The 20,316-nt window shown below is 46.1% G+C and overlaps 2 protein-coding genes across 4 annotated transcripts in view; one reads left to right on the top strand and one right to left on the bottom strand.

The window, feature by feature from the left end:
- The window catches only part of TMEM11 (transmembrane protein 11), a gene marked incomplete at its 5' end in the record, with an annotated part of 11,361 nt that extends 10,328 nt beyond the window's left edge, over positions 1-1,033 (top strand). Inside the window, one exon of one of the 2 annotated variants that reach the window (XM_083413755.1) lies at positions 108-1,033. In XM_083413755.1, coding sequence (XP_083269881.1) covers positions 108-624 — 517 coding nt within the window. In that variant the 3' untranslated portion in view covers positions 625-1,033. Of the gene's footprint in view, positions 1-28 lie in introns of both variants that reach the window. The other variant, XM_083413756.1, reaches the window with a different exon arrangement.
- DHRS7B (dehydrogenase/reductase 7B) overlaps positions 1-20,316 on the bottom strand; it is a 26,591-nt gene extending 6,275 nt beyond the window's left edge. Inside the window, exons 1-7 of one of the 2 annotated variants that reach the window (XM_083413719.1) lie at positions 20,175-20,316; positions 12,346-12,518; positions 8,410-8,525; positions 7,125-7,335; positions 5,766-5,858; positions 4,372-4,524; positions 36-4,052 (exon numbers count right to left, since the gene is read on the bottom strand). In XM_083413719.1, coding sequence (XP_083269845.1) covers positions 3,847-4,052; positions 4,372-4,524; positions 5,766-5,858; positions 7,125-7,335; positions 8,410-8,525; positions 12,346-12,518; positions 20,175-20,194 — 972 coding nt within the window. In that variant the 5' untranslated portion in view covers positions 20,195-20,316 and the 3' untranslated portion in view covers positions 36-3,846. Of the gene's footprint in view, positions 1-35; positions 4,053-4,371; positions 4,525-5,765; positions 5,859-7,124; positions 7,336-8,409; positions 8,526-12,345; positions 12,519-19,806; positions 20,029-20,174 lie in introns of those variants that run through there. The other variant, XM_083413720.1, reaches the window with a different exon arrangement.

Raw genomic sequence — 20,316 nt, 5'->3', positions numbered from 1 at the left:
GGGCTACAGCCCCTAGGCAAACTTATAGGTTGTACTGATCGCGGGAAGGCAGGGAGCAAGGCCAGTTCACAACCCTCAAGTAACTCACTTGCCTTTTCTTCCGACAGGGTCACCTTGTCTGCCACGGACTGTTACATTGTTCACGAAATCTACAACGGCGAGAATGCTCAGGACCAGTTTGAATACGAGCTGGAACAGGCCTTAGAGGCTCAGTACAAATACATTGTGATTGAGCCCACGCGCATTGGGGACGAGACGGCCCGCTGGATCACTGTTGGGAACTGCCTGCACAAGACGGCCGTGCTGGCGGGCACAGCCTGCCTCTTCACCCCCCTGGCTGTTCCCGTAGATTATTCCCATTACATCTCTTTGCCTGCTGGCGTCCTCAGCATAGCCTGCTGCACCCTCTATGGGATCTCTTGGCAATTCGACCCCTGCTGCAAGTACCAAGTGGAGTATAATGCCTATAAACTCTCTCGCCTGCCCCTGCATACACTCACCTCCTCCACTCCCGTGGTTCTGGTGAGGAAGGACGACCTGCACAGAAAGAGACTGCATAACACGATAGCACTCGCTGCCCTGGTGTACTGTGTAAAGAAGATTTATGAACTTTACGCCGTATGATTGCGGCAGAGGAAGGAGAAATCCGCAAAGACAAACAAAACAAAAAAAAGTGTATTAAGACTCCCACAGTGACATTCAACTTTTCTTCTTGAAGTGGTGCCTGGGAAGCAGTTTGGTTTATCCATATATTATTAATTTTTTTGTTATTTTTAGAACAAAAATAACATGTCACTGGGTGCATCAAGGGAATTTTCAGTTTTCTTACACCTCAGACATGGATCTGCCGTGAAAAGGAACACTGTGGGAGCTGAAGTCAATAACGGAATGTCAATGAACGGAAAGATACCTAAGAGGGAGTGTGGGTTTTTTGTTTCCCCCCCAAGAAACCTTTAAGTATATTGTTTAATTGTATTCTACAGAACCAGCTCAAAGTTATCACTGACCATTCATTAAAGGATGAGAATTTCAAGTGGTTTGCTTTCTTTTGGTGCCAAAGTTGTTTCTAGAGGAATAACTCTTAAGGAAGGCTATAATCATGCTAACTCGTGAGTTTGAAGTGCAGCTTTTGGTTATGAGTAGATGGCCTCCTTGAGGAGGGTTCACTGTTTACGGCAACAAGAGGAGGTTTGCTGGGTGCTTCCTTCGTCAGAGCAAGCCCTTGATGTTAACTTGCCCAATATTTGTACTGCTGGAACACAGAAACATAAGCCATGCCCTTTTGCCTGGAGCTTACCTGCCCTCAAAGCTTAGTAAGCCTGGCAGTGCAGGAAAGTCGCAGCAAAACTTAAAATGTTAACTAAGACAAGACTGAATTTGCAAATTCTCCTGGATTTTACCTGGTGTTAAGATTATGCTGTTAGCATGCAAAGAACAATTCTTCCCTTCATGTAATTGTACAGGGATTAAATAGCCTTTATAATGGACTTCAGCCCTGTAAAAAGGAGCACTTCAATGGCAAATTTAAATATCCTCCATAGCAGATTATAGTGTAACTGCCCTATTGTGAGCACTTCTCCAGAATTTATTTTTTATTCTGAATACTAATGCCCAGTGAAGCATGTGCTGTTTGAATGTCTCAGTACACTGTTAAAGAACAGGTCTGTTAAGTATCTCTTTCCCATGTTTTATAACACTAAAACTTGCTTCTGAATGCTGTAAGCAAATGATCTTCCATAAACTGCCAGCCCCTATGACACTCTCACAAAAACTCATTTGGCGCATGCAATTCCCCCCCCCCCCCAAGTACAAGTGAAATTGTAGGCAGACCACTTGCTCTTCTATAACAGGACTTTTATTTCAATCATTATTGCATGCACCCTCTTTAAACTTTGCTGATATCTGGCAGGAAAAAATCCATGTTATGTTCTTCCCTCCCTAGCATCTAGTTCAACCTCTCTTGGATCCTGCCCCTGCTACCCAGTGATGGGGAACTCAGGGATGAAGCCAGTGCTAGCCACACTTAAGAGTGGACCCACTGAAATGAATGGGCCTCCTCTGAATATCCTTGGTGACATAAGAGTGTAATGATAGTTGAGCAGGAGGTATATTGTACTTGCCATTATGGATGGGGAACTTGAGGCAGAGCTGCCCTTCTTGCAGTATTTAGTCAAGTCCCCTGCTCCTTTTAACTTTTCAGTGAACTGTGGATTGTGTATAAGTCTTCATTTCCTAGTTGGAAACAAGAAGTCTTCCCTCTGATCACATTTTAACTGATAAATCCTGGGTATTTTCACAAGACTTTGCGAAAGAGTAAGGCTATTGTGACTTGCGAATGGAAGCCTGTGAACATGCTCAGGTCACGTACAGGTATATGCTCTTGCTTAGCGTGATAGCTGCAACCTGACCTTTGTGCAATGTTTAGTGACCTTGGAATGGCATCCCACAAGGGCAAAGCCAGAACTCAGTGCTATCTTTAGCCCTTGGAATCCAGTACAGCAAGCAGAGAGCTTGCTGCTGCTTCTGTTCAGTAGGTCAGTTTGGCCAAGGGTTGAAATCCTGCAGCCTTCTGGTCACAGTATCTGTTGAGTGCGCCAAGCAGATTCCTGTAGCTGTATTTGCTTGCTGGAGACGAGGATTATAACAGGCATTCTGCAAGTAACTAATGCAGTAATTCCCTCAAATTATAAACCAGAAGGGTGAAAAAAGCACAAATATTATGTAAAGTGTTTTAGCTTCTGCTGGTACAAGCAATCACTAATGCTCATTTATTTACTCTCAAGGTTAAGAATTCTGAGAACCATCTTGTTAGTTCTATGGAGTTATGTGATTGCTGCAAGGAATCTTTGTGTTACCTGCCTTATGAAACTGCATCTGTCTACGAACAATTCTGCTTTCAGGAATTAGGCTTTTGAATTTGCCATTAGAGAATCAGTAAGACTGAATGGGGATGGAGGCTGGTGCTACTATCAGACAAGGATGTTCTTTGCACACTGAATACTACATTCAGATGAGCTGCAGAGCAAACAGTATATGTAGTTCCTCTTTCATGTCTATTTTAATAGCAGTTAGCAACTCAGATCTGCCTAAGGAAGGCAAGCTGCAGCATCCCACCCCCCCAGATAACTGGGAGGGGGGGCGGGGACAACAGCTTTCTGATCCTTGGATGTGCTAGTGGAGTTACCTGTAGTTCCTAGCCAGGACCTACTCTGAGTTTAACAGGTGAAAATACCAAGCTAAGCTACTAGGATTAAGGGTAGTGGAGGTGGTAGCTTTTGAGCCCGGGCCAAAATGCAGTAAGTGCAGTTGGGCAATGCATGTGCAGCACATTTCAGCTGCCTGCATCCCTTCTCCCCACCCTGGCAAAAAGAAGCAGCCTGCAACCACTTAGGTTTTTTAAGAGAATGATATTGGAGGCAATGGTAGTCTTTCGTTCTCCCTCAATAAGTATTTTACATTCAGCTGATGAGAGCCTAGGCCCGAGGAAAGTAAACATAGTAATGCCAGTAGCCTGTTGTCTTGTGGACAAGCCCAAATAAGACGAATGGGAGCTGTGGAGGTGTGCAGTTCCTGCTCATTTCAACACGCAGGAGAATTTTCCCGTGGCCTAACTCCTTGCAGATGAAGCCTTTTTGTCCCAGGGAGCCAACAAAGCTGTAAGTGGTGAAAGCAGCTTTTCGGATGCCATCAGCGATGTGCAGGCAGCACAAGCCTGGCTCCAACTCTTCACGGCAAGCGAGAGATGCAGCTTAAACAATCCTGAAGTTCATGCTTCCCACAGACCCTGGACACATCAGCTGGTAGCTTCTGGTTTTAAACCAATGGTTTAAAATGAACTCCAATTGGTTAAGAATCCTTGGCTTTCCTTTCTTTCCGGGCTCTAGATGCCATAAAGTGGAAGAAGAGCCTGGGACAGAGCGTTCGCGCGTACACGGCCAGAGAAGGCATGAAGCCAGCAACCAGCACTTCCTTCTTCTTCTCCCCAACAGCACTCAGAACCACCTGAGCCACCTCTGCAGCTGCCTTGCCTTCAGAAGTTGACTTGTCCATTACTGAAAAGAACAACAAATTACTACCTCCCTCTAGAGATTATTTTCTGTTGGTGGATCCAGGAGGCTCAAGATTACAAATTAAGCCCATAGATCAAGAGATGTGCAGAGGTGAAACTCTGCAAACAAGTCTGTGACCACTGAACATGGGCCACTAAAGCTATTGGAGATTATCCAACTTTGTTAAATGTGCTAGTTTTTATATTGGGCCTTTTCAGTTAATGCCAAACTTTGAGAAACCGGGTTTTCCCCTTTCCCTCCACTGGCACTCCCTGGACACCAACAGATACATATAATTTACACAAGCAAAGCTAGTCCTCACCTCCATACTGGGATCCATCTGCCTTTACAGCATTAAGTGAGAGATTTGTCTGAATGTAGCCGGGGCTCACAACTGTGACGTCGATGTCGTACTGCTCCACTTCTGCTCGTAGGCAGTCAAAGAAGGCTTGGGTGGCATACTTAGAGGCAGAATCTAAAAACCCCGAAGGTGACACAATTTCAGTTGATTTCTGATCTGCAGCTTCCCAGCCAAAATGCATAGCTGCCTTTTGCATGAAGCATGTAACAGCGTAAATAGCTATTAGCTACCAGAACTGAATGCAGCCTATTCCAAGGCAGTAGGCTTTTGCTGGGGCAAGCAACAAGGGTGATTATGTCTGATTCTGCTCTGCTTACAAGCTTTCCAATGACATCTTGGCAGTGTTGGAGCACACAGGCCCTTGGTCCAGCCCAGGATGGGCAGACTTTAATAGTATGCCAGCTGCTGGACAGCTTCTCATTAAAGGAAAATTTGGGAATATCATAAAGGGACTTTAAGAATTCAAAACCAAGTTGTAAACTTGCATGAGTCTCTGCAAGGATCTTCATAATCATGTGAAAGAATTTCTGTTTTAGAGAGGGGAAAATTAGAGGTCAGCTCCAATGCGCTCTTTGCTGAATCACACAGGTTTATTCCAAACAAATGAAGCAAGAGCTTTTGAGCATGGTGTCTTTTTACAGGCTACGAACAATGGCACTACCCTGTTCCTTTTCCAATTTCTTATTTTAGGATTGGAGGGTTAGATTTCAATATATGCGGAGAAGTTCCAAGTCTGTTAGGTTAGCATGAATGCTATAATCAGATTCAGCACAACTACCTAGGCAGATTTTGATGGCAAAGTTTGCATTCTTATCGTAAATGTGATGTAGGGGGAGGAATACCTGGGTAAGGGCAGTGATTATCCAGAATGAAGTTGGGCATTTTGGACCACACGATGCAAGATGTATGCTACCTTCTGGTGATGCAGAAGATACCAAAGCACCCCTCTAAAATGGGACCCTGCATTGCTGGCACCCGTAGAAATTGAGTAGGACTGGCCCTGTGGAAGTCACACCCAGCTCTGGAGACAAGCAAAGATGAAGATAGGGAGAGGAGAAACTATTCTTCCCAATGTTTAAGGTTCACCTAAGCCAGTGTTTCTGAAACTTGAGTCACCTGCTTTTGCTGGACTACGACTCCCATCATCCCTGACCACTGGTCCTGCTAGCTAGGGATGATGGGAGTTGTAGTCCAACAAAGAACAGGAGACCCGCGTTTGAGAAACACTGGCCTGAGGCTCCCCTCCCTTGAGCTCTATATGTGCTGTATCTACTATAATGTGTTGGCTGCCCCTTTCCGGTGAGCTGGTGGTTCCAGAGCAGCCACCCCCCCCAAGCCTTGTGAAGAATACTTACAAGCCGAGCGGTAAGGAATGCTAATTTTGCCTTGAACGCTGCTGATGGCAACAATGTGGCCTTTTCTCCTCTTGATCATGGAAGGCAGAATTGCTAGAGAGAGGAGGGAGGGGGAGAGAATAAGAATGCAACTCCACAATCTTGCCATGAGAAATAATGTGTGCTTCGATCCTGGGAGACCAGGGTTTCTTCCTTATGCTGCTACCTAGAGTCGTGTGTGTGTGTGTGTAAGTGTAACTGTCTTACACAAATGTACTTCAACTGCCTAATTTATCCTAGTGACAATTTCTTGGGGATTCCTAGCAGACCTTGAAGTTGCAATATTTGTAGAAATGAAGAGAGAGGCAAAATAATCGCACTGGGATCCAAAAGATGACCTTGCAGTTACTTCTTATCCAAGGCAGGAATTGTTCCTACCCTGATGCTGAAAAACTCTACTTGGAACAAAGTTCCACTGATTTCAGTGAAAGAAATGAGTCCTTTTTTTCTTAAGAAATCTACTTGAACATAAAATAGGATGCAAAAAAGGGTCAGCTGGCACAGGTGGGTCCCATTTTTACTTGCCCAGAAACTCAGTAAGGAAGGTGCAAATAAAACTATTGTATCCCTGTATTATATAGACAAGACTTTCTCAACCTTTGGTCCCCAGATGCTCTCAAACTGCAACTCACATCATTCCTGTCCACTGGCCATGGTGGCTAAGGGATGAGAGTTGTAGTCCAAAAACATCTAGGGACCCGGGGCTGAGAAAGGCAGACACAGACTATAAGCAAGGAATGTAAGACTCAGTGGAGCTAGTGGGCCAACATTTCCACCAAGCAAATGCTGAGGGGCTGCATCTACATTTTTCCCACCAGTGTAGTGTATAGCAGCCAATTCCACAGACCTCTTTCAGTTTCCTGCTGCCCTCTAGGATTTTCTCCATGTAGAGAAATGCTACAAGGGCAAGGAGAGTTGCTTTGAAAGAGGGATCAGCAGCCAAGTCGACTGCCTGATGCTTGCCCCCTTCGCTTTTCTACAAGCTCCTCCAGCTCAGGAAGATATTAAAATGGCAAGCAAGGACCATTTTAGCTTGAAAGTAAGCCTATGATTTGTGTCACCATGGTCATTTTCAAGACTGTTACATGAAGCACGTCCCACAGGCTTTACGAAGACAGCACTTAAGTGGTCTACATAGAATCATATGATTGTGGAGTTGGAAGGGGTCCCGAGGGTCATCTAGTCCAACCCCCTACAATGCAGGAAGCAAATCTAGAATATTGCAGAGGTGTAACTGCTAAAGAAGTGGGGCACCGTAACCACTGCAGGAAAGGTTAGGATGTGTGCAGAAAGACACAGGAGGAGGCTGTTACAGTCTACCTTTTGTCAAAGCAATTGGGCCAAAGTAATTGGTTTCCATCACTTTCCTGTCCACTTCCATCAGGGTGTCCACAATTGTGCCGCGGTAGCTGATTCCAGCATTGTTAATCAAGATGTCCACATGGCCTGCACACTTCAAAATCTCTGCGGCAGCGCCAACGACTGCTTTGATGTCAGCGAGGTCAAAGACCACAGTGTGGTGTTTATGGGGCTGTTGAAAAAGAAAAGAAAAAAGCAGTTAATCGTATCTGAACCTATTCAGCTGCAAGGTTCATTGGGTAGCCTTGGTGAAACCACTCTCTTTGCCTATCCTCTCTCACAGTGTGATACTGGGAAGATAAAATGGCATTATAAACATGCCACAGGGATCTAGGGAAATGTTTATAAATCAACGCATGCTCTGGACATTTGAGGGAAGCCCCCTCCCAAAAAAATATTGGGGAGGGGGCAAAGGGCTTGGCACCCCTGCTACCAGCACGTTTGGAAGGAGCAACTGGCTTATATGGCTTAAAGCAGGGCAGATTCCTGGTTTTTGTTTAGGGTGGGGAGGGGATGGACCTTGGGCAAGGTGCTTTCAGGCCTAGTTAGCTTTCTCATTAACACACAATACAGAGATATCAAGGACCAGGCTTGCAGAAGACATCTGAAGGCAGCCCTGTTCAGGGAAGTTTTTAATGTGTGACATTTTAATGTATTTTTAATCTTTGTTGGAAACTGCCCAGAGTGGCTGGGGAAACCCAGCCAGATAGGCGGGGTACAAATAAATTATTATTATTATTATTATTATTATTATTATTATTATTATTACTATTGTTATTATTGCAGAGATTGCTGCTCCTCTTGCTGCTTGCTTGCTTGTTCAAAGAACAGATCAGGCAGCAGCAGCAGCAAGGATGGGAGGCACCAGGGATTGGCAGTGGGACACAGGCTTCAGTGAGCATTCAATGATGCTGAGCCTTGACGCCGACCCTGGCTTTAAAAGGGGGTTAATTTGACCCAGCAGCACACAGAAACAAAACACATTGCAACCAACCATGCCCTGCACCCTCTGGACTCTTGCACTGCCAGCAAAACAAAATCCCTGTGTACGTGATGCTGACACAAAAGCTCTGCAAATGTACTATGTAAAAAAAATGACATTTTACTGGCTTCCCCTTTCCACCTCTCTCCCTCTCCACCTCTCCTCTTCCCACAACTCCATAAACCTGTGACCTGCGTGAAAAGCATCACTGACCTACAGTCTCTCCACCTCCTCCTCTTCCTCCCCCCTCCCCCCGTTGCTTACATTCTTTGGGTGGCCAGCAGCAGTGGAGAGCTCCTGCAGAAGGTCTTGAAGTCTCTCTCTGCTCCTACCACACAGCACCAGTTCTGACCCGGCGGCATGGAAAGCTTTGGCACATTCTTGGCAAAAAGAGAGAGAGGGGGACAGGGAAAAAATGCCTTTACACAACTCTTGTATGACCACACTTGGAATACTCTTTTGGGTGAATGCACTTCGGAAAGGATACTGGTAGATCTAGAAATCAGTGGAGAAAATGGCCAAATGATCAGGATTAAGTTAGAGACTACTTTGGTTAGGAAAAGAAGAACTCAAGTGGGCGGGGGGGGGGGGGACACAACATGATTGCGATTTACAAAATTATGCATGCTGTATTGTGGAGAAATCATTGTATAACCCAGGCTCAGCCAATGAAGCTGACTTTGGATCAGTTACGGGGTGAGCGACCTATAGCACAACATCTGAATAGCCACAGATCGCATAATTCTTTATAGACACGTGTTTTGGTACGTATCTGACACTTTGTTTGGCCTCAGCCCAATTTTATATTTAATTTCTTCATTCAAAGGTTCTGCTGGTAAATGAAAGGGGGAGGTGGTGAATAAAGCAGAACGCTGAGGGAAGCAGACATGGATCTATGATCACATTTTAGATTTGGCATTTCAGTGAAATAGAATTGCCGTGAGAGAGACTGGTTTGTCAAAGGGCGCCCAGTAAAATTTATGGCTGAGCAGGGATCTGAACACTGATCTCCTCGGCAGAAGACCTTTATCCAGCATACTGCACTGTATCGCTGCTACTGCAGGACGTAATTCCCCTTTATGTGCATGTGATGGTGAGGGAGCCTTCTTCGTACAACTCCCATCTTCCCTGACCACTGGATAGGCTGCCTAGAGCTGATAGAGAATTGCAGTCCAAAACACTGAGGGGAAGGAAGGACCAAGCTGGGGAAGGCTCTTTGAACCTGTTCGACCATTGAACGGCCTCAAAAACAGTCAGTGCTCCAACGCTCTTGAAACTACTTGGGCATGAGCAACACAAGACTGGTCTGGTGTCCATGGCAGGCCCAGAAGGCTGCACCACGAGAATGGGCCTTTGCGGTGGCTCCCTGCTTGTGGGATGTTCTCCCCAGGGAGACTCACCTGACACCCTCACCACATCTCTTGAAGCACCAGGAGAAAACACTCCTCTTCTCCCAGGCTAATTAAACCATCTATGGCCTTTTAAACGGTGTGTGTGTGTTGAGGAGGTTATTGGTTTTGTTTGTTAACAGGGTATGTTTGTGTTTTCATATTGCAAACTGCCCTGTGTTCTTTGGATGAAGGGCAGTATAGAGATTTAATAAACAACAATAATGATGATATTCACCATTTCCTAAAAAGGAAGAGAGAAATATTGTAATGAATAAATCAGCTAGGAGAACTGTTTTGGATAAGGACCACAGGTTCATGATTGAGAACACGTTTTACATGCAGAAGGTCCCAGGGTCAACCGCCAGTGAGCTGGGTTGGGAAAGAACCCCTTCCCTGCCCTGAGATTTTATAAAACCACTCCCAGCGGAGAACAGACAACACTGAAGCCAATGGTGTAAGGCAGCTTCCAAGGTTCAGTCCAACTGTGAGCCCTTTTCAGTTCTCATTGAGATCCTGTACAAATCTGTCAAACATATTTTTTTTTGGGGGGGGGGGGGACGCAGCTCAGTGGCACGGAACTCATTTTCAACAAAGCAGGGCTCAATCCCTTTTGTTTTTAATTAAAAGTATCTCAAGCAACAGTAACCCTTCTCGATGGCTGCTCCCAGACTTTGGAACTACCCTCATAGAGAAATCAGACTGGCTCCCTCATTGCTGTCCTTCTGCCAGCAGGTGAATACTTTTTTGTTCCAACGGGCTTTTGGGAACTGGTTTTAAGGAAAGGGCTGGTACTGTGATATTTTTATTGCAATAATCTGTGTGTTTCAATAAATACCCCCCTGTTTTTAGCTGTTTCAGTTTTAACTGCCTCGAGTCCCTGTCGAGGAAAAGGGCAGGGGAAAAACCAAATAAACAAAATCTGGAGACATAGCCATGGGACAGATGAACTAGTACACTATGATGCATTAAGGTAGCTCTTCCTTCCCAAGAAGTCGCGGCACCTTGAGGAGAAACCCACGCTGTAAGCTTGTGGTTGGGCCAACGACCAAGCACACAGCTACGATAAGGCAGGGAGGACATTCCGTTCCCAAAGGGCTTTCAACGCTGTTCTGCAGAGAACAGGAAAGCACCTCCACCGGGCGCCAAGCGTCAGTTGCTGGTGAATTAAGTTACAGAAGGTTGCATAAATGTTTCCCTTTCCCCACCCATTTTAAGGATGTTCTCAGCTCATGGGAGAATTGACTGGAGTGGGGTGCCTGAGTCTGAATCACTGGCTGAGACTTGCCTCCAAGCTGGAAGAAAACAGGTTAGGGCAGGTGTTACCCAACTATAGGGGCAGGTTCCCCATTTTTGCGTGGGAGTGACTGAAAAGGCCATGGATTGAGAAAGTCCTCCCACCAGGGAAGGTTTGGCATTGCTAGGTACTTTTCATAAACCCCATGACTCATAGAACCCATATGAGGTGTGGGGAACCTTTGGATGTTGCTAAACTACCACTCCCATAATCCCTGGAAATTGGCCATGCTCACTGAGATTGATGGAAGTTGAAGTATGTCTAGAGTGACTTGGGCCAAATCAGGCTGGCAGGTGGCTGGGATTTCACCAGCGCTGCACTTTGCAGGGCACCTAGTCTTCCACTCACCAAATTAAAGCAGGGTTTCCAGATGTTTTAGGACTACAACGCCCATCATCCCTAACCACTGGTCCTGCTAGCTAGGGATGATGGGAGCTGTAGCCCAACAACAGCAGGAGACCCAAGTTTAGGAAACCTTGCATTAAAGTTTTACCCAAAAAATGGGGGGGGGGGAGGACAGGGGATCTGAGGCCCAGCAAAGAAGACCTGGAGTTTGGAGGTCCTGATTCACCTCATGCCCTTGCCAATGCATGCTCCTGCGCTTCCAGTAAATTAACAAGGCGATGGAGATGGGGAACAAAGTAGCAGGCAATAAGTCGGAACAGACTGCTGGCTGGTCCTTAATGTTTCTGGGATGGAGCCACCTTCCATCCCAGAAACATTAAGGACCAGCCAGAAGGGCTAAATGATGAGGTGTTTCTGTATCTTGTGGAAGTCTCTATTGTTTTACTTAAGCCATGTGTTCTTTGGGAAGCAGCTATTGTTCTGGTGTTCTGCTTGCTGTGTGTGCGTATATGTAATATAAATGATACTGGGGAGTTTGGTGCTGCTTTGGGATTGCCACATTTCCACTAAGAAGCAAAGGTTGCCATGTTGACCCATACGAAAAATTCCCAAACACAGAAAAGGGCCACATCTGTATAAGGCCAATCAAAATGGCACAAGAGATTGAGGAAGCTTCTGAGTTTTCCAAGCCTTGGGCAGGTTAAGCAAAGTGGGGAAGGATAGAGAGAAAAACAGGCTGGTGTTACGGCCCTAAAATATGAATTGGTACATATTTAAATTGAGTATGAGTAAACTAGCAAATTGAACAGTTTAGATGCAATGCAGGTTTTGGGTTTCATCTAGGGATGAGGACACGCACAATGGCCAAGTCCCCATTTTTTGAACATTTGTAAAATCCAGAAGTTCTGTTGTGACTTGCCTCCTACCTGCTCAACCTGTATATTTGCTAAGAGATGCTACTGAAGAATAAAATTAAAAAACCAAGACTCCTCAGGTTCCCTCCTCCTTCACAAGGAATCTGATCCTGTAAGGCTAAGCTTGACCTTCGTGGTGTGAGATGAGAGTTTAATAACACCCTATTTCCCGAGGAAACATTTTGAGTAATGTACAAGCTGTCCTGTACAAGCTGTTCTCCTCTCCATCTCCATGCCAAATGTCTCAGAAACCTACCTTTCCCTAGTCCAGAAGTTGCTCCTGTGATCACCACCACTGCATCCTTCAGGTAGGCTCTCACACGCATTCTCTGAAGCAGCCGGAAGAGCCCAAAAACCCCCAGGCTGCCAAAAAGCAGTGGAAGAATCATCACAGAGGTGAGATCCATCACTTTTCTTCTAGGGTTCGTCCTGGAGTTACAGGAAAGAAGCAGAGAACAAGAGCACATTACACAAACAGATCACGAACCACCTTCCACTCTCCTGTTTCCACACAGAACAGATTAAATCCAACATAGCAGCTCCCCAGCCTCCAGGACCTGTTTCACAACATGTAAAAATCAGTATACAAGGGAGCAATTGGGCTGGGCTCAGCTGTGCAAATTAACTTCTGGCCTCTTTTGTATTGGGACATTGCCTTCCACCTCTCTCTCAAATCACAGGCATGGAAATGAACAGAGTATGCTTTGTATCAGGGAGCCAAGGCAATTCCCCCACTTATGCTTGATAGATCTGCACACAACCGTGCATATGTGCGGCGCCAGGAAATTATTAAATAATTCAATTCAAACCTGCAATCGCGGGAGAGAGCTGGACAGTTGTCGTGAGACCCTCCCCAGAGCCCGAAGAGGACAGCAGCGAAGGCGGAGGGAGCCCCCAAGAGGCTGGAGGCTTTGTACATGCTGCTCAGCCTCCCCTCCTAACAGCTGATGTGTGGGGTTGCACAGCAAGAACAGCCGCTTTCCTGCACAACCTCTAGCCTCCTGCCAACCCCAGAGCTTCCATTCTAGTTGTGGATATCTTGAATCAGAGTATTTTTTGGTATGGGTTGAAGAGAGAGTGGCAGAGAAGGCATATAATGGGTGCTCCCCACTTTACATGATTTCCTTTATGCGCGTGGGGGCCTGGAACATAACCCCCACATAAGTGGGGGGAGGCCTGTATACAAGCTTTGTACCAGGGAGTCAATATTCAAATGCAAACATGCCAACTAAGTCAGGCTTGTAAATATAGCCGCCTGTCTGGTTGCCTGTGGCAAGTAAGAATTACCTCTGGGCAACCAGGCAGAAAGAAAGACAGCTGGTTTCTGTTTCTGTGTGTGTAAGAGAGAGAGAGAGAGAGAGAGAGAGAGAGAGAGAGAGAGAAAGAAAGAGAGAGTGTGAAGTCTATCATATTCATCAGAACATCATGATCTGGAAGAACAGACACCAGACACAGAACAACCTCACTTTAAAAAATAGGACAGCAACCCACAGACCACAGGCACTGCCAAACAGAAGTAAACAGACTTCCAGGGGGGCAGGGCTAACCAGATGCTACATACAATATACGTAGTGGAGTTCCAATGCTAGGTGTAATGGTGTTTCTTAAAGCAGGTTCAGAGAAAGGTGGATGCAGAAGCAAAATCACTTCTGTACCTCTTATTTTTATGAGCATTTCATATCTTTTACATGTGCGATTCATGACATTTACACAGGACCTGCAAGAAAACATTACAATACACCCTCACCATCTAGCAGAAGTGTTTCTGTCTGCCGGCTTTGCCCTACTCACACATGCTAGTGAAAGCTGTAAGGAGCTCAAGCAAGGCACTCATGCTGAGCTGGCAAAGTTGTGCTGGAGTAACACCTAGGAGACCAGGATTCAAACCCCCCACTCGGGGAGGAAGCTCACTGGGTGACCTTGGACCAGCGACCCAACTGACCTCACAGGGTTGATGTAAGGACAGAATGGGAAGCAGCAGAACTATGTGTGCCACCTCGGGCTCCTTGCAGGAAAGGCAGACTACAAATGTAAAGATGAATGAATGAATTCCACTGCCCACCCCATTTCTTTTTCAACATTTTGTGGCTACTCAGAAAGCTCAATCTCACTGAGCTGTTTTTTAAAAATAAAAAAACACACATTTATTTGCGTTTCTGCAAATGTCTGGGTTCTCCTAGCATGCTGATACCTTCTTTGTGTTTTGGCTGCGGTTCTGTGGGTACTCGCTACCAGAGTTTGCAATTAAAGGGGTTATATTACCAACATATACTAGTCCAAAAAATATATAATCAGACGATTCTCAGTCTTACCATAGATCAATGATCTACACATTTAGGGGAATGCCAAAAAAATATGAAACAAACTCCATTGAAAGCAGAAGAGCAGCAACATACACAAAACAGGCAAGAAGGAGGGAAATAGCAAACCACCTTCTAGACAGCCGTGCCCAGGAGATAAAAGCCTCCGGATCCATAGCCAGATAAATTTCCTTACCACACTCTGGGTCTCTCGTTTCTGGAGAAAGGTTTGCCCCAAATAAACATGGTGCCAGATTAAGGAGTTCCATTTCGCCGCTTTAGAAACTAATTTTCTACAGGGAGAGTATTCAATCAACATTATTGTAAAAAAAAGAAGAAGAAAAAAAGGGAAACATTCTGTTTAAAGTTGTTTACAAGGACACCCTGCTTAAAAACCCACAAAGCAGTCTGGGATTGCCACTCATAAAACAAAGCTACTTCCATTTCACACTGTGTTGCACATCAGATCTCCCGGATGCATCACCAAGTGAACAGCGTTGTGCTTTCTAAATTTTACGATGATGTGATGAAATGAATAAGCTGGTTAAGGACAGCAGAAACCAGCAAGGAAGATAGGAGTTGGTTTATTAGTACAAGATGTCAAGCAAAGTTCCCCAGCAAAGTTCAACTATTTCAAAAGGCCACCTATTTTGAGCACATGCTGAACTCTTCCTGATGAAATCACTGGGTCTCAGTAGCACTTAATGCTGATGGAATGGTGCTCATATCTATTCTGTAGGTTTGCTGTGGTCTAAACCACTGAGCCTCTTGGGCTTTCTGATCAGAAGGTTGGCGATTCGAATCCACACAACAGGGTGAGCTCCCGTTGCTCTGTCCCAGCTGCTGCTAACCTAGCAATTCAAAAGCATGCCAGTGCAAGTAGATAAATAGGTACTGCTGTGGCAGGAAGGTAAACGGCATTTCCATGTGCTCTGGCACTTGTCACAGTGTCCCATTGCACCAGAAATGGTCAAGTCATGCCGGCCACATGACCTAGGAAGCTGTCTGTGGACAAATGCCGGCTCCCTCGGCCTGAAAGCGAGATGAACGCCGCAACCCCATACAGTGGTACCTCAGGTTACAGACACTTCAGGTTACAGACTCCGCTAACCCAGAAAGAGTACCTCTGGTTAAGATCTTTGCTTCAGGATGAGAACAGAATGTCGGCAGGCCCCATTAACTAAAGTGGTACCTCAGGTTAAGAACAGTTTCAGGTTAAGAACGGACCTCCAGAACGAATTAAGTTCTTAACCCGAGGTACCACTGCAGTTGCTTTTGACTGAACTTAACTGTCCAGGGGTCCTTGACCTTTTACCTTTACCTACCTACAGAATAGGTATCAGCACCTATTCCCCCAGAGGTGGGGGAACTGGATGTTGTTGGACTCTGCTTTTTTTCCAGAAAAAAGGTCCCGGAATGCACTTCTCTCAGAAAACCTACCCCAGAGCCCAAAGAGGATATCTTCAGGCTCCTGGGTACAGGGAGTCTCCTCACCAGCCAGAGGCTTGTTGAAGCTGCTTTGGTGAGGCTAGCAGAGTCTTCTGAGCCTCAGCTAAACATTTTTAAAAACTTCCCTACACAGGGCTGCCTTCAGTTACTTTAGGAAATTCAGCATTGGATGGGAGGGAGTTCCACAGGGCAGGGGCCACTACTGAGAAGACCCTCTGCCTGGTTCCCTGTAACTTCTCACAATGAGGGAACTGCTAGAAGGCCCTTGGAGCTGGACCTCAGTGTCCAGGCTGAATCATGGGGGTGGAAATGCTCATTCAGGTATACAGGGCTGAGGCTGTTTAGGGCTTTAAAGCTCAGCACCAACACTTTGAGTTGTGCTCGGAAACATACTGGGAGCCAATGTAGATCCTTTAGGTCCAGTGTTATATGGTCCCGGCAGCTGCTCCCAGTCACTAGTCTAGCTGCCACATTCTGGATTAGTTGTAGTTTCTGAGTCACTTTCAAAGGTAGTCCCACGTAGCACATGACAGCTATGGACTTATCCTGCTAGTATCAACCAACTATGCTTTAAAACATTCTTAAAGGGAGTCTTTGCAGGTGAAATTTAAAGTGGCTTGCTACAATTAGGTTTGCAAAGCAGAGCCCTCCCTTATAGACATTAGAAACCGAAATGTAGAAACACAATTGCCTCTCTGTTCTGCTTTGCAGAGAATGAGACACTTATAACAAATACCAAGAGAGGTTCGAAGAGGATTTGATTTGAGCTCGTGTGTGAGAAGGGAGGGGAATGTCCTTAAGTAAAATGGTGCCGTTATAAAAATAAATGTAAGCAGCACAGCCTTGGGCCTTATTCTATTTGTGTAAAACACGACAAGGCCTTGTCGGGTCACCCCCCGCAGTGTGAAAATCACAGTGTGACCCCGCACACCCGCACACACCAGATCCTACCTTTCTGCACAGAGCTGCCTTCCCTGAAGTGTGCCCTATATCTGTCTCAAACGTTTTGACGGAGGGTAGACAGATTTAAAAAAGGAAATGGCTGGCAGCCAAGCTTACACTTTTAGTCCAGCATTGGCACAAGTGATCAAGGACAGCCTCCAAGAACAAGGCTCAGAAACACTCCACTGCATTTGAGATGGAGGAGGTCATTTAAGTTTAGAGAGAAGAATTGGAAAGATGAGCTCAGAGGCGCTTATTCCTCTCCTCCCCAGTAGCCTTGCTTTGATTTGCTATACAGTGGAACCTCGGGTTGCGACCGTGATCCATGCGGGAGGCACGTTCGCAACCTGCAGCATTCAGTGCCGCGTCTGTGCACGCGCGGGTCATGATTCAGCACTTCTGCGCATGCGCAATGTGTGATTTAGCGCTAATGTGCATGCGCAAGCGCGAAAGTAACCAGTTACTCAGCTCCAGCACCTCTCAGGTGGGCACAATTGCCATCCTAAGAGAACAAGGTGAGCTCCAACACCTCTTTTTCTAGAAAAATAGCACCTGCTTGTTAAATAACAAAATAGTATTTTAAAATTCAGAGAATTACCAAACTAGCTCATCCTTATTTTTGATTCTTCAGTGTCATAATTGTCTAATCCCTATCCTGTTAAAACAATACCTACCAACACAGCACATCCTACCAGAACCACAATACACATCAGGATTTAACTGTCTACCACAGAATCAATAGATTTGTGCAGAAAATCAAAGTCGAATCTACAGAATTTCCAACAAACATACAGAGGATCAAGCAAGAAATAATTAAAAGAAGGGCTTCTAGAGAAGTTAATCCTAATGTACTTAGTAGAACTTGCTTCCAAGTAAACATCAGGCTGCCAAAAAGTGCTACAATATAACTCTTCTTTCTAATGGCAGTTCAAGTCCTCCTACTCAAAACCACATCACCGACACAGAAGACGGAGGTATCAGCCAACTTGAGTCAACTTCAAGGTTTGCAAATGTTGTGGGTTAAACCACAGAGCCTAGGGCTTGCCAATCAGAAGGTCAGCAGTTCAAATCCCCGTGACGGGGTGCGCTCCCGTTGCTCGGTCCCTGCTCCTGCCAACCTAGCATTTCGAAAGCACGGCGGGAAGGTAAACAATGTTTCTGTGCACTGCTCTGGTTCGCCAGAAGCGGCTTAGTCATGCTGGCCACATGACCCGAAAGCTGTCTGCAGACAAACGCCGGCTCCCTCGGCCAGTAAAGCGAGATGCACGCCGCAACCCCAGAGTCAGCCACGACTGGACCTAAAGGTCAGGGGTCCCTTTACCTTTACCTAAAGAACCTTTAGGGGGAACTGTCAAAGAGGCAACACCAAAAAGTAGCCCCCTAAGAACACAATGGCACAGAATGCTGAGTGGAAGGAAAAACTCTGAAAATCAGGCGGGAGGAAAAAGAAGGCAACACATAAATGTAAAGGATAGGAGTAGTCCTTCCCACCTCACATTGATTAAAACATCTCCAGGGACAGACATGAGTGCTGACAACAGGGGGATTGGGATTGAAGATTTTAATGTATTGAGGACTGGGCACAAGTTTACACACCTCAATTCCCCAAAGAGAGAAAACACCCAATAAGGGCAATGAAAATTAAGCTTGCTGAATGGGCACATATCACAGAATGGTGTGTGTGTGTGTGTGTGTGTGTGTGTGTGTGTTGGATGGGGAAAACCAGCAGCGAATGGAATGGAGCAGCTGGAACCCTGAACAGAAGCGTTCCACATGGCTGCATTTTGTCGCAGAGTCCCACTCATCAATAACTATGTTTAAAATGACGATTGTTATAACAATTTTCCTGGGAGTACGCCCCACTGGATTGACTGCCACAAAATGTATAAGACTGCACTGCCAAGGTTACCAAAAAAAACTTGAAAACATACAGGCAGCCCCAAGTTGTAGTTCAAACCACACGGGCAAGGTTGTAAAGCTGCAAAGAGTTCAGAAACACTTTGGCACACTTGCTTGTGGGTCTTTCTTCCCACTTCTTAAAAATTATTTTTATTTATTGCATTTCTATGCATTCTGCATTCAAGGATCAGGAGGCGGTTTACGATATAGAAACACAGAAATACACAACACAGCAACAAACCAAAAACCAGCACCACCCAGTTCAAAAGGCCATCACTTATCTGATCAACCAAAGGCCTGAGAGATTACCGGCATAGCTCAGTCGCTAGAGCATGAGACTGTTAATCTCAGGAGCTGAAGGTCTGAATCCCCAAGTTGGGCAAATATTTCCTGCATTGCAGGGGGTTGGGCTAGATTACCCCCGTGGTCCCTTCCAACTCTACAGTTGTATATGGGCGCAACGTGTCCCCCCAACATCCCAAGTCCTCCCCCCCCCACTTTCCCATATTCTGCGCAACTCCATGGCGCCTTATGGAAAGGGCTAACTACCCTCCAGCACCCTAGGTGGATGGCCACTCTCATCGCTGTTTCGACATACAACTAGGCAGTGCCGGATTTACGTATAAGCTAACCAGGCATAGGCAAACTCGGCCCTCCAGATGTTTTTTGGAACTACAATTCCCATCACCCCTGACCATTTTTCCTGTTAGCTAAGGATGATGGGAGTTGTAGTCTCAAAACATGTGGAGGGCCGAATTTGCCCATACCTGAGCTAAACAAGCTATAGCTTAGGGCCCCACTCTCTTGGGGGGGGGGGGCAAATTTTTCACTATTAATATTTGTTGTTGTTGTTTAGTTGTGTCCGACTCTTCCTGACCCCATGCACCAGAGCACGCCAGGCACTCCTGTCTTCCACTGCCTCCCGCAGTTTGGTCAAACTCATGTTCCACTATTAATATACTTCTTAATTATATTTCAGTTCAACAATTACTTTAATAAAATATTTTGTTATGTGCAATTGGCTTTAGATACCTATTAGGTCCATAAATTACCATATAGCATATATTAAACACAAAAAAAATCTGTTGTTGACAAAGGACAGCTGGTCATATAAAGGGCCCCAATACCTTCAGTAGCTTAGGGGCTCATCAAACCTAAATCCGGCCCTGCGACTAGGGGAGCCTCAGTGGCCCCTTATCCCTTGCTCTGTTTATCCCACCCTTCCTCCACAAAGCAGCATGCAGGCTCTTTCCTTCCCCGCCCTTTCTCTCCTATCCCAACAACCCTTTGAGGTAGGCCGGGCTGAGAAGTAGTGGCGGTTTGCTGCAGGCCTGTGTGGGACTTTGAACCCGGACGCCCTGGGACCTAGACATGACACCCCACCCAGCGGGACCGACGCCTATGGGGACCCCCTCCCCTCCCGTATTGACCGAACGGGGCCCAGTAAGCGAACCCCGCCCGCGCGCGCGCCTCGTTTCCACCTTCAGCTCACTACCTGGCAACCACCGTCACCATAACGACGTACCCGGAAGCAGCTCCGCCACCTTTGCTCCGCCCGCCCAGTCAAAACGCAGCTTCCCTTCTCAGGCGGAAGGCGGGGACTGGCAAGGGAAAGCGGCCAATAGGAAGCAAGCGCG

The sequence above is a fragment of the Podarcis tiliguerta genome, assembly GCF_965153285.1.
Source record: "Podarcis tiliguerta genome assembly, chromosome: 14".
In the NCBI taxonomy this organism is placed as follows: Eukaryota; Metazoa; Chordata; class Lepidosauria; order Squamata; family Lacertidae; genus Podarcis; species Podarcis tiliguerta.
Note: the sequence above shows the minus strand (reverse complement) of the source record. Positions and strands in the feature narration are given on the sequence as shown.